Source organism: Musca autumnalis, unplaced genomic scaffold (genome assembly GCF_047663935.1).
Source record: "Musca autumnalis isolate F117 unplaced genomic scaffold, ASM4766393v1 scaffold_9, whole genome shotgun sequence".
NCBI classification, from domain to species: domain Eukaryota; kingdom Metazoa; phylum Arthropoda; class Insecta; order Diptera; family Muscidae; genus Musca; species Musca autumnalis.
The window spans coordinates 153,469-175,801 of NW_027412450.1; the positions used below are offsets into that span (position 1 = coordinate 153,469).

Sequence of the window (22,333 nt, forward strand, 5' to 3'; positions counted from 1 at the left end):
TCGATGACATTTTCTCTAGAACAAATAGTTATCGATTAATTTTTGTACAGAAAATTTTGTTATCGTTTAGTTTTTCCCTAGAATAATTGTTATCGACAACCATTTGCACATACAAATTTTAATCGATGTGTTTTTTCTATAAAAAAAATATTTTCTATAACTTTTTTTTATAGAAAAAATATTATAGACAACTATTTCTATAGAAAACATTATTATCATTTACCTTTTTTAGAAAAAGTTTTTATCAATAACATTTTCATTAGAAAATGTTGTTATCAATAACTTTTGTTATGGATAACTTCTTCTCTAGAATTTGTAGCAGGGCTGCGGAGTCGGAGTCTAGCAAATTTTGCTGGAGTCGGAGTCTGGAGTCGTGAAAAAAGCTCGACTCCGACTCCGGGCAAAATGTTTTTTTCTACATTTATCAAAAGAGTTTTTATTTTTTATTATTACAGTGTTTACAGTGTTTTATTTAACTTGATTTGGAAGACAATACACGAATATGAAATCAAAACCAATATTGGTCCATTTTTACACTGTTTTAGAGTGTTTTATCTAATTTGCTTTTCAAATCTGGTAACTAATTTTTCACACAGTTGCAGTTGACCAATCGAACTTAAAATTTGCACACATTTCAGAATTGGATGACAGTACATGGATATGAAATCAAAACCAATATTGGACCATTCTTACAGTGTTTTTACGGTGTCTAACTTAACCCCCTTTTCAAATCTGGTAACTGATTTTTAAAGCGGTTGCAGTTGACCAATCGAAGTAAAATTTTGCACACTTTTCAGATTTAGATGACAATATAATATAATGTGGAAAAAGTATTATAAGTTTATTTTGTCCACAATTAAGGGGTTATGGTCACTTATTGTGCACGAAAAATGAAATTTTTCATGAATTTTTACAAGTAATCTACCAATTTTTTCCAAAAGATATAGTTTTCATCTGATTTATAATACCTTGAGCTATTTTCAGATTTTTTTTTTTAAATATTGCACAGTTTTCTGACAAATGGCCACCTACGAAACACTGTTTTTACTAAAGCAGTTTGCGGTGACCACTGAAGCTCGAAAACGAATAAACCGATCAGCATATGTTTTTGTGGGATCATTAAGAACATAATAATCGTGTATTTAAGCGAAACGAATTAAAAAATATGCATTTAAAAAAGGGGAACTGTAGAAGTCAAAATTTCGCTTTCGTAAAATCTGTAAGTAACAAATTACTGTTGGAATACCCATCTTCATATTTCGACAAAATAAAACGAAAAAGATATGTGACCCGTCCCACAGAGGGGAAATTTGTGTTAAAAGTTGATCAAAAGTCCTAGAAAGCTCATTTATACTTCGATTGATATAATATTTTTCACAAAGCATATCTTCTGCACAAGGATTAATCCTATAGAAAATAATGAAAATCGGTCCTGATTTGGATGCAGCTTCCATATATATTCGCATCTGATATGAGATAAAAATGCACCAAAATCACTGAAATTTGACACATGCAACCTGAACTAGCCTTAAAAAAAATTGAGCCAATTTTCAAACAAATCAGTACAGATGTATATATAGTCCCATATATGTACATATATTTCATTCCAAATTTTATTTTTTGAAATTTACTTAAATACAATTTTTCTCAATTCACATGAGAAAAGCCGTGAATGTTTCTGAATAATGCAAACATATTTGATAGGTGTTGGTTTAGTTTGATAAATTAGAGCCCCGGTTATAACGCGGAGCAAAATTTAGTGTGAGTAAACCTTTCGATTCCATATAAAAATATTTCATATTTTAGTTGAGAAAAATTAGATTTTTTCGGAATGGCGCAAATATGCGCAATTTTTTATGATTGAATCTGATATTTGAGGCTCAATCGCATAAAACATTAGAAGAAACTATGGTCGGAAAACGACGGGGAAATAGACTTTTTCACTATTGAAATTGTAGTAATCTTAAAAATGATCATAAACAATTTTCATAAAGAGGATAATCTCATTTTAATGTTCACCTAATTTAGTTAGTTTTCGAAAATTTACTTTTTGTTTTCAGTAAGGCTGAGTTCAATCGACTGCTGCATTGGATTGGTTAATCTTACAAAGTCGAGGATGGTTATAGCAAATGTAGAAAAGAGTCTGGTTGCCGTTTATCAACATTTTTTCATAAAAAAAACTATTTTCATATTTTGAGTTTTGAGCAACTTTATGCCTATGTTTCCCCTCTGTGCGTCCGTACAAAAAAAAATTTAATCAAACTCGTCAGTTCTACTTGTTATACCCTATACCACAATGTGGAAAAGGGTATTATAAGTTTGTTTTGGTAAAAATTCATGTAACACCGCGAAATATTCGTCGGAGACCCCCAATGTGGTATACCATTCTTCATATCTCGACGAGATAAAGCGATTTTGAGATGTGCGTCCGTCCGTCCGTCTGTCCATTATAAATTGTAAACACGCTCCAGGCCGCAATTATGGACCGATCGTCACGAAATTTTGTATGGAGGTCGGGTTCAGATCAGAATAGATCCCTATTCTTATTGGTGATGATCGTGAAATATGTAGCGGGTGAAATGGACCAAAAACATAATATTTATCTAATTTTGTAGCGGCTCTGTAGGTCTCAATAATAGTCGGATCAACGCGTAATTTTAAATAAGGTAAGAGTATATCACAAAGGAGAAGCTTGCAATTTGAGATGGCGATCGGATAATATTTAGAGGGTTAAATGGACCATTACTTTTGTATGAAAAATAGAAAAATTTTATTTTTGGTCGATATTTTAATTTCTTGCGGACATATATATTTCGCAAAGTAGCCTACATATGGAAAAAACTACTGACCTTTCCTCTGATGTAAATTGCAATAAAGTGTTTGCTAGATAACGGGCCTACTGCCTAATATATAATGGGTTCTGTGTAGAGAACCACATTTTCTTCCACATGTCTCTCCAAAAGTTTATGTAACACCACGAAATATTCGTCCTAGACCCCTTATTTGGTATGCCAAAATTCATATCTCGACGAGATAAAGCGATTTTGCGATGTGTGTCAGTCCACTAAAAATTGCAAACAAGCTTAAGGCCGCAATTACGGACCGATTGTAACAAATTATTTAAGGAGATTAGGTTCGGGCCAGAATAGAAATGATTAGTCTTTGGTGATGATCGTGAAATGTTCAGGGGATGAAATGGACCAAAAACAAAATGTTAACCAATTTTTCAGCGGCTCTGTAGGTCAAAATAATAACCCGCAAAATTTTAAACAAAGTTTGAGTTTATGATGAAGAAGAAGCGTACAAACCAACGTGAAGATCAGATAATACTTAGCGGGTTAAATGGACTGAAACTTTTGTGTGAAATTGGTAAAAATTTCAATAACGTAGCGGTTAAACAACGGAAGTAGTAGTACTACATAAGTGGGTTTCATTACATTTTAGTTTGTGTGAACTAAATTTTCCTTTCCTGCTAAAAAAATTTCTTTGTCATGCTAGATAACTTTTTGGTTTTGGTCATAGTTATTGTACATTACATTTCTGATATTTGATAATTAAATTTTCACAATCATTGAAAAGAAGTTCCGTGGGGAGCGATTGGCCAGGGATAGTGGTATAGGGTATCCCATAGTCGGCTCCGTCCGACTATAGACTTTTCTTACTTGTTTTTGTTTTAAATTGATAATCGGAGGGTATACTCGTACATATATTTCGGCAAAATCTACTGAAACTTGCTATATTCTTTCTGTTGTTGTTGTTCTTTTTGATATAAGATACAGATTCAATACGGAACATCAATTTTACATCGCATTGCATTACAAATTGTCTTAGAGAAAAGAACACATAAGCATATAGGGTCCTAGTATAGGAAAAGTTGAAAAATTTAGCAAATTTTATTAATTTTTAGTGGTATAGGAAATTACCCTCGGAGTCGACTCCGGAGTCGGAGTCGTGACAAAAAACTGGCCTGGAGTCGGAGTCGGAGTCGAAGGAAAAATGGCTCGACTCCGAAACCCAGATTTGTAGATATCGATGAAAATGTGTTATTGATAACTTATTCCATAGAAATAGTTGTTATAGTATAGTTGCTCTTTTATAGAAAAATTGGTTTACAATGGTTTGTCTATAGCAAATGTTGTTGTCGATAGCTTTTTCTATTGAAAAAGTAGTTATCGATGACTATAAAAAATTGTCTATAGAAAGGATTGTTATCTATTACTTTTTCTATGGAAAATACTGTTTTTTCATTGTATTTGTTAGTTATATATTCCTCATTCTTTGACATTTATCTGTTTTCCTATTCATTTCGCTTTCAGGTTTAATATCATTTGCTAAGAGAAGACGTTCATCTGCATCATTTACCGAACGTAAAATGTCTTTCCATACAAATGAAAGTTTTCGTCATGCAGGTATGTATGCAACAGCATCCATCCATCCATCAGTCAATCTGCGAGCATGGACATGCCATATGGCATGCACAAATACCATCCATTGAATGGAAAAGTTTAAAGTTCTTGATTGGAAATGAAAAAGTTCAAGTAAATAAAATTATTTCTTGCAATCACCTTGAGATGGGGAAACTATTGACCATAGAACGTACAAAAAAAAAACGAAACGAAGAACTTTATTTCAATAAAATTGAATTTTATTTGTTTTTAACTACATTTTAACAGATATAACTTTTTTGCTTCGAGTCCCTTTCTGTCCCACACACTCGCAGGCCACGTTACTCGCAAACGCCCTTCATCGAAGGTGACCGAATACGTTGAATCCTGGGGAGCTGATAGACCATTTGCAATATTGCCGAATCGAAATTGGTTAGGAATATTGGTTTGGCCGTAAGTATTTTCATTGATAGGGTTTAATTTAGTATTCTCCGCAAGCAAGCAGGTGTGGAGGTGGGTGAGGTGATAAAATTAAATTACCCGAAACACATTTTTGGAAACCAAAGTATACGACATTTTCTTACCACATAAAAGCAACAGCGTAAATTGCTTAGATTGAGGGATTTTTTTGCCAGTTATATAGTCCCCAAACATGCCAAGAGTTATTGAAAAGTTAAATTTTCTGAAATTGTTTTACTCAAACTTTGGTTTATCCCAAAATGTCATTAACACATACTAGGCAGCAACCAGAGAGGAATGTGCCTTGACTTCATTCTGGACATTACCCTGAGCATGACTATGGCAACAGTTGACTATGGCATGTTGTTGTGGCTTTACATGACTCTAAATTTTGTTTTTTGCTCGTAAATGTTGTTAGAGCTATTTTGTCAAAAAGTTATTGCCTTTGAAATCAGGACAGTGAAACCAGGGATTGAGTGACATTACTGAATATAGCACGGTTGATGTTGAAAAAGCAAAATATGTTTCATATTCTAAAGAAAGGTTGTTCGATAACAACATTTTCTACAGAAAAGTTGTTCGATAACAAGATTTTCTATTAAAAAGTTGTTCGATAACAACATTTTCTATGGAAAAGTTGTTCGAAAACAACATTTTTGAAAGAAAAGTTTTTCGATAACAAAAGTTTCTATGGAAAAGTTTTTCGACAACATCAATTTCTATTGAAAATTTGTTTTATAACCACATTTTCTAAAGAAAAGTTGTTCGATAACAAAATTTTCTATAGAAAAATAGTTCGATAACAAAATTGTTTATGTGAAAAGTTGTTCGCTAATAATATTTTTTTCTATAGAAAAGTGTTTCGGTAACAATACTTTTATAGAAAATTTGTTCGAGAACAAAATTGTTTATAGAAAAGTTGTTCGATAACAACACTTAATATAAACAAGTGAGCAAAGGCTATAGTCGGGACGGGGCCGACCATGTGATACCCTACACCACTACCCCTGTGCATAAGCTTTTCACTGGTAAACATTTCTTTTAGGGAATATAAACCGACTACCACCAAAAATAGTATGCCTCTTTGTCTCTGGGACCCCCATAAGCAACCAAAATTTCGTGACCATCCTATCAAAATTACGACCTGTAGCTTGATTGCAAAAAAATGGAAGAATTGGATGCATTACCGACTATTGCGGTATCTCCCTTGTTTGACCACCTTCGCCAACCTGTTTTTCACCAATGTAAAGGTAATATTTTCTTCTTCCATTGACAGGCTTTGTCGTTGGAATACCCCTACAAGAAGCCAATATATTCACAAAGAATAAAACTTTAAATTTGTCTCCAAATGAGTTTTTCCCCATTCCGACCCCTAAATATTATCCGGCTATCACCAAAATCAATAGGCGTCTTCCTATGTGGGACCCGCATCAACTCCCAAAAAATTCGTGACGATCCGATTAAAATTGCGACCTGTGGCGTGATTACAAAAAAATCGGAAATCGGATGCATTATCGACTATTGCCATATCTCTGCTATTTGACCACCTATGACAACCTAATTTACATCGCCGTAAAGGTGATATTTTCTACTTTCCTTGCCAGATTTTGCTTTTGATATACCTCTTAAAGAAACAGAAATATTGGCTTTGAAATAAAACGTTGACCTTTCTCAAAATAAGTGTTTGCCCATTCCGACCCCTAAATATTATCCGGCTATCACCAAAATCAATAGGCTTCTTCCTATGTGGGACCCGCATCAACTCCCAAAAAATTCGTGACGATCCGATTAAAATTGCGACCTGTGGCGTGATTACAAAAAAATTGGAAATCGGATGCATTATCGACTATTGCCATATCTCTGCTATTTGACCACCTATGACAACCTAATTTACATCGCCGTAAAGGCGACCTGTGGCGTGATTACAAAAAAATCGGACATCGGATGCATTATCGACTATTGCCATATCTCTGCTATTTGACCACCTATGACAACCTAATTTACATCGCCGTAAAGGTGATATTTTCTACTTTCCTTGCCAGATTTTGCTTTTGATATACCTCTTAAAGAAACAGAGATATTGGCTTTGAAATAAAACGTTGACCTTTCTCAAAATAAGTGTTTGCCCATTCCGACCCCTTAATATTATCCGACCACCATTAAAATCAGTAGGCTTCTTCCTCTGTGGGACCCCCATTAACCCCTAAACCTTCGTGACGATCCGATCAAAATTGCGACCTGTGGCGTGATTACAAAAAAATCGGAAATCGGATGCATTATCGACTATTGCCATATCTCTGCTATTTGACCACCTATGACAACCTAATTTACATCGCCGTAAAGGTGATATTTTCTACTTTCCTTGCCAGATTTTGCTTTTGATATACCTCTTAAAGAAACAGAGATATTGGCTTTGAAATAAAATGTTGACTTTTCTCCAAATAAGTGTTTGCCCATTCCGACCCCTAAATATTATCCGACCATCACCAAATTCAATATGCTTCTTCATCTGTGAGACCCCCATTAACCTTGAAATTTTCGTGACGATCCGATCAATATTGCGACCTGTAGCGTGATTTCCAAAAAAATAGAAAAATGGGATGTATTACCGACTATTGCTATATCTCCGTTATTTGGTTACCTACGCCGACCTAGTTTGCATCATTGTAAAGACGGGATCTTCAACTTTCATAGTCAGGCTTTGCTTTTGGAAAATGTTCAACCAAAGCTGTGATATTTGTCAATATAATTAAAATCGCAAAAATGAAAATTGGGGTTTTATTTGCTACTATTGCGATATCTTCGTTGTTTGATCACCTACAAGCACCTACTTTACATCATTAGAAAGGTGATATTTTCTGCTTTCATTGCCAGGTTTTGCTTTTGGTATACCCCATATAGAAGCTGAGATATTGGCTTTGGAAAAAAGTGTTGTCTTTTTATCCACCTAAGTTTTTTGCCCTTTCCGACCCCTAAATATTATCCGACCATCACCAAAATCAATAGGCTTCTTCCCCTCCGGGACCCCCATCAACATCCAAAATTTCGTGACGATCCGATCATAATTGCGGCCTGTAGCGTGATTACAAGGTTTAGATGGACAGACGGACAGACGGACAGACGGACGGACGGACGGACGGACGGACACACATAGCCAGATCGACTCAGCTCGTCGAGACATTCATTTTGATATATATAAGTATGGGTCTACGACCATTATTTCGATGCGTTACAAACTTTTTGGCCAAAACCAACTTATAATACCCTCTCCACATAGTGGTGTAGGGTATAAAAAGTTGTTCGATAACAACATTTTATTTAGAATAGCTGTTCAATTGTTGTTTTCTATAAAAATGTTGTTCGATAACAACCATTTATAAAGAAAGTTTTTTCGATAACAACATTTTCTATTGAAAAATGTTTCGATAACAACATTTTCCATATATAAATGTTGTTCGATAACAACATATTCCATAGAAAAGTTGTTCGATAACAAAATTTGTTCGATAACAATCTTTTTTATGGAAAAGCTTTACGATAACAACATTTAATATGGAAAAGTTTTTCGATAACAATATTTTCTATTAAAAGTTTGTTTGATAACAACATTTTCGATAGAAAAGTTTTTCTATGAAAACATTTTCTATAGAAAAGTTGTTCGATAACAACAGTTTCTATAGTAAAGTTAATCGATAACAGCATCTTCAAAGGAAAGGTGTTCGATAACAATATTTTCTTTAGAAAAGTTGTTCAATAACAACGTTTTCTATAGAAAAGATGTTCGATAACAAAATTTTCTTTTGAACAATTTTCTAAAACAACATTTTCTATTGAAAAGTTGTTCGACAGCAACGTTTTGTATGAAAAAATTTTCGATAGCAAAGATTTCTATGGAAAGGTTGTTCGATAACAACATTTTCTGTAGAAAAGTTATTCTATAACAACATTTTCTAAAGAAAGTTGTTCGATAACAATATTTTCTATGGAAAAGTTTTTCATTAACAACATTTTTAAAGAAAAGTTGTTCGATAACAACATTATCTCCGGAAAAGTTGTCGATAGCAACATTTTCTATAGAAAAGTTATTCGATAAAAATATTTTTTATAGAAAATTTGTTTGATAACAAATTTTGTTAAAGAAAAGTGTTCGATAAACACATTTTCTTTAAAAAATTGTTCTATAACAACATTTTCAATAAAAAAGTTTTCGGATAACAAAATTTTCTGTAACAAAGTTTTTCGATAACAACATTTTCAATAGAAAAGTTGTTCGATAACAAAATTTTCTAAAGATAACGTGTTTGATGACAAAATTTCCCATATATAAGTTGTTCGATAAGAACATTTTCTATATAAAAGTTGTTCTATAACATTTTCATTTTCTATAGAAAAGTTTTTCGATATCAAAATTTTCTTTTAAAAAGTTGTTCAATAACATAATTTTCTATAAAAAAGAGGTTCGATAACAACCTCTTATATATAAGAGTTTTTCGATAACAACATTTTCTATATAAAATAGGTTCGATAGCAAAATTTTCTATAAAACGTGTTTCGATAACAACATTGTCTAAATAAAAATTGTTCGATAACAACAATTTCCAAAGAAAAGATGTTCGATATTAAAATTGTCTATAGAAAAGTTGTTCGATAACAATATTTTCTATATAAAAGATGTTCGATAACAACATTTTCTATAGAAAAGTTGTTCGATATCAAACTTTTCTATGGAATAGTTGTCCGATAACAACATTATCTACGGAAAATTTGTTCGATAACAAAATTTTTTATAGAAAAATTGTTCGATAAGAAAAATTTTCTATCGAAAAGTTGTTCGATAACGCTATAAGAGAGTTGTTCGTTAACAACAGGTGTCCGATAACAACTTTTTCTATAAAAAAGTTGTTCGATAACAACATATTCCGTATACGTTTTAATTCAATAACAACATATTCCACGGAGAAGTTGTTCGACAACAACATTATTATATATTTTCTATAGAAAAGTTGTTCGAAGTAACATTTTCTTAGAAAAGTTGTTCGATAACAACATTTTTTATAGAAAAGTTGCTCGATAACAACATTTTCTATAGAAAAGTTGTTCGATAACAACATTTTCTATAGAAAAATTGTTCGATAACAGCATTTTCTATAGGAAAGTTGTTCGATAACAACATTTTCTATAGAAAAGTTCTTCGATAACAAAATTTTCCAATAAAAAGTTGTTGTTTTCTATAGAAAAGAGAGTTGTTCGATAACAACATTTTCTATATAAAATAGGTTCGATAACAACATTTTCTGTATAAAATAGGTTCGATAACAACATTTTCTATAAAAAGTGGTTCGATAACAACATTGTCTAAACAAAAATTGTTCCATAACAACATTTTCTATAGAAAAGTTTTTCGATAAAAGAGTTTCTAAAGAAAAGTTGTTCGACAAAAAATTTTTTGGGGAAAATTGTTCGATAACAACATTTTCTATAGAAATTTCATTCGATAATAAATTTTCCGTTTTCCTTTTTTATATCCACAGTGCTCTCAAACCTGTCCTTCGAACATTTTAGCTTCTTCTTCAACATTTCAACCTCAAACAAGGAGTTCAAAATGTCAACAAATGTGTGAAACATCTACACACCTCCACATCAAATTGACTTTAAACGAAAATGGGGGCTACCATCACCTCGGATGTACGCCATTGAAGTTTACATCACCTTCACACCCGCTGCGGGTCTACATAAAAATATTTCCTTAATTCTCTTTTGCACGCCGTGTGTGTTTGTCACCTTTAAATTTATTTAAATTAACTCCTTTTCATTGTCATCGCCATGATTGAATCCACCAGAGCGTATATATTTTAATTTCAATTGCTTTGTACCACCCACCGAATTGAAACCACTCACTTTGTGGTATCGCAATACACCGCATGAAGTAATGTATCGCGCTCAGCCGGATACTCATTTTCGCTATGATTTAATCTGCGCTTTTTTGCTCTTCATTTCATTTGCGGCAGAATTTGCAGAATATTATATTTAAAAGGAAAATGTATAGACAATCGTATCGAGATGCAGGGATTCGTTGGCTAGGCCATATCACAAGAATGAGCGATGATGAGCCCGCTAAAAAGTTATATAAATATGGGCCACATGGCGGTGCACGCAAAATTGGCAGGCCAAGGCTTCGTTGAAGTAAACATGTGGATGACGAGATGAAAAGGCGCGGTATTCCAGAAAGAGAAGCAACAAACAGTTGAAAAAATTTTCGATAACAAATTCTTCCATGGGAGTAGTTGTCGATAACAATTTTTCTGTGGAAATAGTTGTCGATAACATAAGTTTCCAAACAAATGAAATCTCTAGATTTAATATTTACATCAGTGAAAAATCAATTCTAATTTGACCGCAAAAAGAAAACTGTATTTTAGGTCATGTTTTTAAAATGTGCCGATATCTCCTATAGATCTTCATGTTAGAGTGTTGTTGCTAAAGGAAAAACTATTCTGCATCAAATTTCACTATTAGATTCCGCATAAAAGATATTTCTAGCTTTGATGTTTATATGAAAATAATATCAATTCTAATTTGTCTAAAAAATAATTTAGGTTAATTACGTTATTTTTAAATGTATCGATATTCGCCCTAACACTTCATGTTGCCATAAAAGGAGTAATAATTCTACATCAAATTTAACTATTAGTTTCCTAACAAAAGAAATCTCTAGATTTAATCTTTATATCAATAAATATAGATATTAATTTGGCTACAAAAATAAAATCTTTTTTATCTTTAAGGAATATATTGCCATGGAACATTTTAATATTTTCTTTATATTTTTTAATTATACCTCTTTATATATAAATAATACTAATAAAAAATTATTTTTCCATCTTCCTCTCTTCCTTTTCATCAACAGTTGATAAAATGACACATCCGGTTAGCTCATATCCACCCAAAAAGGAAATTCAATGTTATATTACACCACCTGAGGAGGCTACCTCCGGTATGATGGCTCGTGGTCGTTATTCCGTTTCAGCCCTGTTTGCCGATGAAGACAGACATCAACATCTTAAATGGGATTGGACATTTGAAATAAAAAAGGACTGGTAATAAAATGTGCGAAAACGATGCAGGAAGTGGTGTGGCTGCTGCTTAATAGCTGTGGTTATGTTAAAAATCAAAAAAAAAAAAAAGTATTCAAACAAAAGGAATTTGCTATAAAACAAAAATATTAAATAAAGTACCAAAAAAAAACAACACAAAACAACAAAAAAAAATAGTAACTCTTAAACCAGCAGGAATAATAATATTAACCAATTAAAGAATGGGTATAGAAACGATGAACAAAGTATTTTTGATAAAAATATGAACGAAATCAATTAAACCTTTAAAAAAATATCATAAAAAATTATTTAAAAAAAAATAAAAGTGTTTTTTTTCACAAGCGTATTATAAGATTCAAAACATTCAAACATTGCTTTGGTTTCAAAGTTTTCAAATTTTCCTGAAATTTCCTAATTTACTTTGATGTTGAGTTAATTTTGTAAATTTGTTATTTAAATCACATATTCCATTTTCTTTCCATTTCCCCATACTTGACCAATTTTATCAGATATTAATTCATTTACAAATTACATAAATCGGTCTACTGTGTTATAGTTATAAAAAAATAAAAAAAAATCTCAAAAATAAAAGTTCCTTTTTTTGTAGAAAAAATTATATGTAACTTGTAGGTAAAACATAAGAAAAAAGCTAGTCTGGGTTATTTAACAAAATTTCAATTCCACGAAAATTATTTTCTTTATTGGCAACGACTACCATCAATAAAATCAGGGGGGAGATTTAAGTCCATATGGGAACAATTATTTATAATTGATTAATTATAATAAAATTGCTTTATTTTTTATATAAACCTTAGAGGAATTTGATCAAGAATACTTTTTCCTTTGACACCAAGTCAACAGGATAAACAATTAGTGTAGTTAGTCTGCCATTTGAAAAGGTGTAATATTAACCTAAAATTATTCTTCTTTCATAATAAAATTAAAATTAATATATTTTCTATATAAATGTTAATGAAATTTTATCAGAATATTTTTTTCTTTGACACTAATCCTTTAAGATAAAGTATTAATATAGTTATGACTAAAATTTCAAAAAGGGTGATACATTTATGTAAAATAAAATGTTTATTTTTATAAACAAATTAAAATAAACATCTTCTGAAGAAAAGGGTGCTTCTATACCCTCATTCTGACAGAAAGTGTGCTTCTATACCCTCTTTCTGAAAGAAAGGGTGCTCCTATACCCTCTTTCTGAAAGAAAGGTTGCTCCTATACCCTCTTTCTGAAAGAAATATTGCTTCTATACCCTCTTTCTGAAAGAAAGTGTGCTCCAATATCCTCTTTCTGAATGAAAGGGTGATTCTATACCCTCTTTCTGAAAGAAAGGGCGCTTCTATGCCCTATTTCTGAAAGAAAGGGTGCTTCGATACTGGGTTATTTAACAAAATTTGAATTCCACGAAAAATATTTTCTTTATTGGCAACGACTACCATCAATAAAATGAAGGGGGAGATTTAAGTCCATATGCGAAAAAATTATTTATAATTGATTAATTATAATAAAATTGCTTTATTTTTTATATAAACGTCGAAGCTAGAGATTTCCTTTGTTCGGCGACCCTTAGTGGGATTTGATTAAGAATACTTTTTCCTTTGACATCTTTCTGAAGGCAAGGGTGCTTCGATACCATCTTTCTGAAGGAAAGGGTGCTTCTATACCCTGTTTCTGAAAGAAAGGGTGCTTCTATATGCTGTTTTTGGAAGAAAGAGTGCTTTTATACCCTCTTTCTGAAAGAAAGGGTGCTTCTATACCCTGTTTCTGAAAGAAAGGGTGCTTCTATATCCTGTTTCTGGAAGAAAGAGTGCTTCTATATTCAGTTTCTGGAAGAAAGAGTGCTTCTATATCCTGTTTCTGAAAGTAAGGGTGCTTCTATACCCTCTTTCTGAAAGAAAGGGTGCTTCTATACCCTCTTTCTGAAAGAAGGGTGCTTCTATACCCTCTTTCTGAAAGAAAGGGTGCTTCTATACCCTCTTTCTGAAAGAAAGGGTGCTTCTATACCCTGTTTCTGAAAGAAAGGGTGCTTCTATACCCTCTTCCTGAAATAAAGGGTGCTTCTATACCCTCTTCCTGAAATAAAGGGTGCTTCTATACCCTCTTTCTGGAAAAGGGTGCTTCTATACCCTCTTTCTGAAAGAAAGGGTGCTCCTATACCCTCTTTCTGAAAGACAGTATGCTTCTATACACACTTTCTGAAAGAAAGGATGCTTCTATACCCTCTTTCTGAAAGAAAGGGTGCTTTTTTACCCTCTTTCTGAAAGAAAGGGTGCTTCTATAACCTCTTTCTGAAAGAAAGGGTGCTTCTATAACCTCTTTCTGAAAGACAGTGTTCTTCAATACACTCTTTCTGAAAGAAAGGGTGTTTCTTTCTGAAACAAAGGGTGCTTCTATAACCTCTTTCTGAAAGAAGGGGTGCTTCTATACCCTCTTTCTGAAGGAAAGGATGCTTCTATACCCTCTTTCTGAAAGAAATGGTGCTTCTATACCCTCTTTCTGAAAGAAAGGGTGCTTTTTACCCTCTTTCTGAAAGAAAGGGTGCTTCTATATCCTCTTTCTGAAAGACAGTGTTCTTCAATACACTCTTCTGATAGAAAAGGTTGTTTCTATACCCTCTTTCTGAAACAAAGGGTGCTTCTATAACCTCTTTCTGAAAGACAGTGTGCTTCTATATCCTCTTTCTGAATGACAGTGTGCTCCTATATCCTCTTTCTGAAAGAAAGGGTGCTTCTATACCCTCTTTCTGAAAGAAAAGGTGATTCTATACCCTCTTTCTGAAAGAAAGGGTGCTTCTATACCTTCTCTCTGAAAGAAAGGGTGATTCTATACCCTCCTTCTGAAAAAAAGGGTGCTTCTATACCCTCTTTCTGAAAAAAAGGGTGCTTCTATACCCTCCTTCTGAAAAAAAGGGTGCTTCTATACCCTCTTTCTGAAAAAAGGGTGCTTCTATACCCTCTTTCTGAAAAAAGGGTGCTTCTATACCCTCTTTCTGAAAAAGGGTGCTTCTATACATTATTTCTGAAAGAAAAGATGCTTCTATACATAAGTTCTGAAAGAAAAGGTGCTTCTATACATTATTTCTGAAAGAAAATGTGCTTCTATACATTATTTCTGAAAGAAAAGGTGCTTCGTTGTTGGTGTTTTTTATTGTTGGACTGCAGAATTTTACATTGGATATGATATAATACTGTAGTTTCAGTTGACACCAAACAACTTCATCAGTTCCCTCTTCCGGAGACTCGCAACTAATCAATTTCATACCCACTGTAAAACATTTTGTTGATATTCAAATACTTGAACACAACAAAATATGGACTCAAGCTGAAATAAACACAAAGATGAAAAGGTGCTTTTATACCCTATTTCTGAAAGAAAAGGTGCTTCTATACTCTCTTTCTGAAAGAAAATGTGCTTCTATACCCTCTTTCTGAAAGAAAGGGTGCTTCTATACGCTCTTTCTGAAAAAAATCGTGCTTCTATACCCTCTTTCCTTAAGAAAGGGTGCTTCTATACCCTCTTTCTGAAAGAAATGATACTTCTATACCCTATTTCTGAAAGAAAGGGTGCTTCTATACCCTCTTTCTGAAAGAAAAGGTGCTTCTATACCCTCTTTCTTTAAGAAAGGGTGCTTCTATACCCTACTTCTGAAAGAAAGGGTGCTTCTATACCCTCTTTCTTTAAGAAATGGTGCTTCTATACCCTCTTTCTTTAAGAAAGGGTGCTTCTATACTCAAAATCAAAGTGATTCGACAGTAGGTCTTAAAGTGAACTTATCCGAAATTTTGTGTGGGAGGTACCCGAAGGAGTGGACAAATATAGTCCATATTTGAACCTAATCTATATCTGGTAGATATATTAGGATGTGTAAATTATGGACGAAATCGGTCACTCCCATCAATAGTTATCGTGCGCAGAATTTTTCCGAACATTTTCGAACAACTTCAAACCGCACTTGGATCTCAAAATTATTAGTCCCACTGTATTTTCTGCGGTTTTATAAACTGCCAGACTGGGTCCGCATTAACGAGCTATACGCGAAGTCTGACCTTAAATAATGGCAATTAATCCACAAATATGTTCCTATTTTGTCAGAAATATATCATGGACAAACAAAGACGTTCGATAAAGCATTAAAATTTAAATTTGTATTGCATATTCCATAAAATTGTACGGTAATCTCAATATTTCATTTCATTTTTCCTTATTATTTTTTTAATTTTTATAGAATTTACCGTTATTAGTATTATGGAATATATTTTTGTTGTATCTAATATTGTTTATTAGGGATATAAAATAGAAGTATGTACTTCGATTTTCATAAAAACCCGAGAATTATAGGGTGTATGTAGACTTTTTTGGTTGACTGTATATGTCAAACATTTTTAAAAATAATTGGATTAAATTGTTCTCAATTTCTATTTCTTTTAAAATTTTTCAATTTATATTTCCTATATTTTTTCTTCATTGTTTTTTTTTTTTAATTTTATAAACTTAAAAAAAACAAATATGTATATTAACAAATAATTATAATTTTTTCCATTTTTTTTAACATAAAAATATATTTTATTATATATTTTCAATTTTAAGGGGTTATAGCTATTTATTGCCATAGCTATTTATATGGGTGCCACCGTGGTGCAATGGTATGCACGCCCGCCTTGCACGCAGAAGGTCGGGGGTTTGATTCCTCGGCCAAGCAACATCAAACATTTTTCAACGGTGGCAAAATACCCCTCAGTAATGTTGGCGACATTTCCTGAGTATTTCAGCCTTGAAAAACTTCTCCACAAGTGGTGTCTTAAGACACGCCGTTCGGACTCGGCGATAAACAGTAGGTCCCATATCATTGAGCTAAATATGAATCGGGGTGCACTCATTGATATGAGAGAAGTCTCCCTTGTCCCGTATGGGATGTTGTGGAACAATGTTTTTTTATAGCTATTTATTGAGCACCAAGCCATTTTCTATGAATTTTGTACAAGAAATCTACTGAACTTTTTTAGAAAATTCGTTTTTCATATGAAAGACCACACCTTGAGCCACTTCCGGTTTTTTTTTTTGTTAAATAAATATTGCATAGTTTTTTGAAAAATGCTCGCCTACGAAACAAACTTTTTACTGAAGCACAACATATTATTCCTATCTAACGCTCATATCTCAGCAAATTTTTGTCTAATCGACTCGATATGCAACATATTCAATTCTACCTCTATATTTAATATAAACAAAAAAGCAATTTTTTACAATTTTGAAGTGGCCATAACCACTTAAACAGAAAGAATATGCTATTTAAAATATTATTTTTTATTAAACAAAATATATAGTTTTATATTACCAAGGATCTTTGATTTTTAATATTTTAATGACACTTAATGTTTTAATTGAAAGAGAAAATTAAATTATAAAGTTTCTCTTTCAATTAAAACATTATTTTATTATAATAGTAATATTAAAAATATTACTTAATTTTTTTAAGCTCCTTATAATTAAAAATATGTTATATATTATTCATAAAATATGAATATATATTATTTATAAAATATTAATTAATATTTAGTACAAATTTAAAATATTTTTATTTTTCTAACGAATAATCATAATCATTTATTAATAAAAATACAACCTCTGTTTTTATTTTCACCTGACCTTAAACCAAAATAAACCATAAGAAGATAAAAGTCCAAAGGTCAACAATATCTATTACAATAAAAATATTTGTTATAATTTGTTAAATTCTTTTAAATAGTTTTGAATTAAAAAAAAAACTTAGAGGTAGTTTACACTATCTATCAATGTCATATGACACGAAATAAAAAAAAAACATTCCATATCTACCCACGGAGGCAATGTGGAGAAGTAAATTTATTATATTTTTGTTGGGGTGGACGCACAGAATAAATGGAGTAAGGAAAATCTCCAATATTTCACATATTATTGAATATTTAAAGATGGAAAATTTCTTGTCATATGACATTTACATATATATGTAAATATATTATATATATATTATATGTAAATATATTAATCATAAAACATAAATTAATATTTAATAAAAATTTAAAATGTTTTTATTTTTCGAAAGAAATTGGGAACATATGCCGTATAAGTAACAATATTCTCAATTGCTTATGCCTCATACGCCCTGTATGTACCACTTCACCTTCACAAAGGCCAAACATTTTTGAACATGATGCAACCGGCATTTAAACAGGCATGTTTATAAAACAATCAACACGTGGTGTCATATATTTCCCCACAAATGGGGATTGACATAGAGAATGTTGCCAAGCACAACAACTCAATTGCACACAGAAACGCATATACAATACTCTCTACGCCACGAATGCCCGTCTAATTTCGTTTCCGTGACAAACAATATTCTCTTTAATTGAATTGAATTCTCTCTTCCATTACCCATGCCACTACTACCAATACAAGGTATGTATTTTAGAATAACTGTTGTTAATATAGCACAACAAGTGTTTTATCAACATGTTGCGTTGTTTTGGCAAAATGTTCTCTCTCTTTAATGAATTTCTGTCTCATTTAATGAAGAAATAACACAAAGGTTTATTCTCTTAATACCACGCAAAAATAAATGTGAACTGTTATTTGACTTCTTTTGGAAAGGTAATTGAAAGAAAGAAGCCATAAATTTTTCCCTTAACAGTTTCCTTTTTATTTTCATAACACCGATTTAGATGTTTGCCTTCCTTGTGGTTGGCTGTTTGGTGCTGGTAATTTCTGGTTCCTGCAGTATTTGTTGGGCCAAGTCTTTAAAAAGTTCTGTGGTTACAAGTTCGTTTCATTAAAAAAAATAAATGTTTATTGCCTTTTGAAGGAGTGGCAAAATTTATGGAGTCACCAAAGATTAAAAAAGTTGTTCAAATTGAAAAAAGTTAGACGATGGGTGAAAAAAATAAAAAATATGACTACTCTTTCGTTCAGAAATGACCCTATACAGAAAGGGTTCTATACAAGCAGTGCTTTCTATCGAAGCACCCATTCTTTAAGATAGGGTCTATAGAAGCACCCGTTGTTTAAGAAAGGGCCAATAGAAGCACGTCTTGTTTAAGAAGGGGTCTATAGAAGCACCTTTTGTCTAAGAAAGGTTCTATAGAGGCACCCTTTCTTGCAGAAATGGTCTAAAGAGGCAACCATTCTTGCAGAAAGGGTCTATAGAGACACCCTTTCTTTCAGAAGGGGTCAATAGATGCACCCTTTTTTGCAGAAGTGGTTTATAGAGGCACCCATTCTAGAAGAAAGGGTCTATAGAAGCTCCCTTTCTGGAAGAAAATGTCTGTAGAAGCACCCTGTCTGGAAAAAATAGTCTATAGAGGCGCCCTTTCTGGAAGATTGGGTCTATAGAAACACCCTTTCTGGAAGAAAGAGTCTAAGGACCTACCATTCTGGAGGAAATGGTCTATATAAGCACCCTTTCTGGAACAAAGGGCCTATAGAAGCAACCGTCGTTTAAAAAAATGGTCTAAAGAAGCACCCTTTCTGGAAGAAAAGGTCTATAGAAGGTAGGTAGAAGGTCTATAGGAACACCCTTTTTGGATGAAAGGGCCTGTAGAAACACCCTTTCTGGAAGAAAGGGTTTATAGAAGCAACCATTCTGGAAGAAAGAGTCTATATAAGCACCCTTTCTGGAACAAAGGGTCTATAGAAGTACCCGTTGTTTAAGAAATGGTCAACAGAAGCACCCTTTATGGAAGAAAGCGCCAACGGAAGCATCCTTTATGGAAGAAAGGGTCTGTAGAAAGGGAACTATAGAAGCACCTTGTCTTTCAGAAAGGGTCCTATAGAAGCGTCCTTTCTATTAAAGGGTGTATAGAGACACCCCTTCTTCCGGGAAAGGGTCTATAGAGGCACCTCTTCTTCCAGAAAGGGTCTATAGAAGCACCCTTTCTTTCAGAAAGGGTCCTATAGAAGCGTCCTTTCTATCAGAAAGAGTGTATAGAGACACCCCTTCTTCCGGGAAAGGTCTATAGAGGCACCTCTTCTTCCAGAAAGGGTCTATAGAAGCACCCTTTCTTCCAGAAAGGGTCTATAGAAGCACCCTTTCTTCCAGAAAGCGTCTATAGTAGCACCCTTTCTTCCAGAAAGGGTCTATAGAAGCACCTCTTCTTCCAGAAAGGGTCTATAGAAGCACCCTTTCTTCCAGAAAGGGTCTATAGAAGCACCCTTTCTTCCAGAAAGCGTCTATAGTAGCACCCTTTCTTCCAGAAAGGGTCTATAGAAGCACCTCTTCTTCCAGAAAGGGTCTATAGAAGCACCCTTTCTTCCAGAAAGGGTCTATAGAAGCACCCTTTCTTCCAGAAAGAGTCTATAGTAGCACCCTTTCTTCCAGAAAGGGTCTATAGAAGCACCTCTTCTTCCAGAAAGAGTCTATAGTAGCACCTCTTCTTCCAGAAAGGGTCTATAGAAGCACCCTTTCTTCCAGAAAGGGTCTATAGTAGCACCCTTTCTTCCAGAAAGGGTCTATAGAAGCACCCTTTCTTCCAGAAATGGTCTATAGAAGCACCCTTTCTTCCAGAAAGGGTCTATAGAAGCACCCTTTCTTCCAGAAAGGGTCTATAGAAGCACCCTTTCTTCTAGAAAGGGTCTATAGAAGCACCATTTCTTCCAGAAAGGGTCTATAGAAACACCCTTTCTTCCAGAAAGGGTCTATAGGAGCACCCTTTCTTCCAGAAAGGGTCTATAGAAACACCCTTTCTTCCAGAAAGGGTCTATAGAAACACCCTTTCTTCCAGAAAGGGTCTATAGGAGCACCCTTTCTTCCAGAAAGGGTCTATAGAAGCACCATTTCTTCCAGAAAGGGACTATAGAAGCACCATTTCTTCCAGCAAGGGACTATAGAAGCACCCTTTCTTCCAGAAAGGGTCTATAGTAGCACCCTTTCTTCCAGAAAGGGTCTACAGAAGCACCTCTTCTTCCAGAAAGGGTCTATAGAAACACCCTTTCTTCCAGAAAGGGTCTATAGAAACACCCTTTCTTCCAGAAAGGGTCTATAGAAACACCCTTTCTTCCAGAAAGAGTCTATAGAAGCACCCTTTCTTCCAGAAATGGTCTATAGAAGCACCCTTTCTTCCAGAAAGGGTCCATTGAAGCACCCTTTCTTCCAGAAATGGTCTATAGAAGCACCCTTTCTTCTAGAAAGGGTCTATAGAAGCACCCTTTCTTCCAGAAAGGGTCCATTGAAGCACCCTTTCTTCCAGAAATGGTCTATAGAAGCACCCTTTCTTCTAGAAAGGGTCTATAGAAGCACCCTTTCTTCCAGAAAGGGTCTATAGAAGCACCCTTTCTTCCAGAAAGGGTCTATAGAAACACCCTTTCTTCCAGAAAGGGTCTATAGAAGCACCCTTTCTACCAGAAAGGGTCTATAGAAGCACCCTTTCTTCCAGAAAAGGGTCTATAGAAGCACCCTTTCTTCCCGAAAGGGTCTATAGAAGCACCCTTTCTTCCTGAAAGGATCTATAGAAGCACCCTTTCTTCCAGAAAGGGACTATAGAAGCCCCTTTCTTTCAGAATGGGTCTATAGAAGCACCCCTTGTATAAGAAAGGTCTATAGAAGCACCCCTTCTATAAGAAGAAAATGTCTGTAGAAGCATCCTGTCTGGAAAAAATAGTCTATAGAAGCGCCCTTTCTGGAAGATTGGGTCTATAGAAACACCCTTTCTGAAAGAAAGAGTCTAAGGACCTACCATTCTGGAGGAAATGGTCTATATAAGCACCCTTTCTGGAACAAAGAGTCTATAGAAGCAACCGTCGTTTAAAAAAATGGTCTAAAGAAGCATCCTTTCTGGAAGAAAAGGACTATAGAAGGTAGGTAGAAGGTCTATAGGAACACCCTTTTTGGATGAAAGGGCCTGTAGAAACACCCTTTCTGGAAGAAAGGATTTATAGAAGCAACCATTCTGGAAGAAAGAGTCTATATAAGCAAACTTTCTGGAACAAAGGGTCTATAGAAGTACCCGTTGTTTAAGAAATGGTCAACAGAAGCACCCTTTCTGGAAGAAAGCGCCAACGGAAGCATCCTTTATGGAAGAAAGGGTCTGTAGAAAGGGAACTATAGAAGCACCTTTTCTTTCAGAAAGGGTCCTATAGAAGCGTCCTTTCTATCAGAAAGAGTGTATAGAGACACCCCTTCTTCCGGGAAAGGTCTATAGAGGCACCTCTTCTTCCAGAAAGGGTCTATAGAAGCACCCTTTCTTCCAGAAAGCGTCTATAGAAGCACCCTTTCTTCCAGAAAGGGTCTATAGTAGCACCCTTTCTTCCAGAAAGTGTCTATAGAAGCATTCTTTCTTTCAGAAAGGGTTTATAGAAGCACCCTTTCTTCCAGAAATGGTCTATAGAAGCACCCTTTCTTCCAGAAAG

The 22,333-nt window shown here is 33.8% G+C and overlaps 1 protein-coding gene across 7 annotated transcripts in view; it reads left to right on the forward strand.

Annotated features, from left to right (window-relative positions):
- LOC141388257 (adenylate cyclase type 2-like) overlaps positions 1 to 11,889 on the forward strand; it is a 60,145-nt gene extending 48,256 nt beyond the window's left edge. For 5 of the 7 annotated variants that reach the window (XM_073958290.1, XM_073958293.1, XM_073958289.1 and 2 more), the window contains 3 exons: positions 4,317 to 4,409; positions 4,674 to 4,838; positions 11,752 to 11,884. Coding sequence is in view for 2 of the 7 variants with exons in the window: in XM_073958294.1 (XP_073814395.1) it covers positions 4,317 to 4,335 (19 nt within the window). In the remaining 5 variants the exon portion in view is untranslated. Of the gene's footprint in view, positions 1 to 4,316; positions 4,410 to 4,673; positions 4,839 to 11,751 lie in introns of all 7 variants that reach the window. The other 2 variants (XM_073958295.1, XM_073958292.1) reach the window with 2 other exon arrangements.
- The last annotated feature ends 10,444 nt before the right edge of the window (positions 11,890 to 22,333 follow it).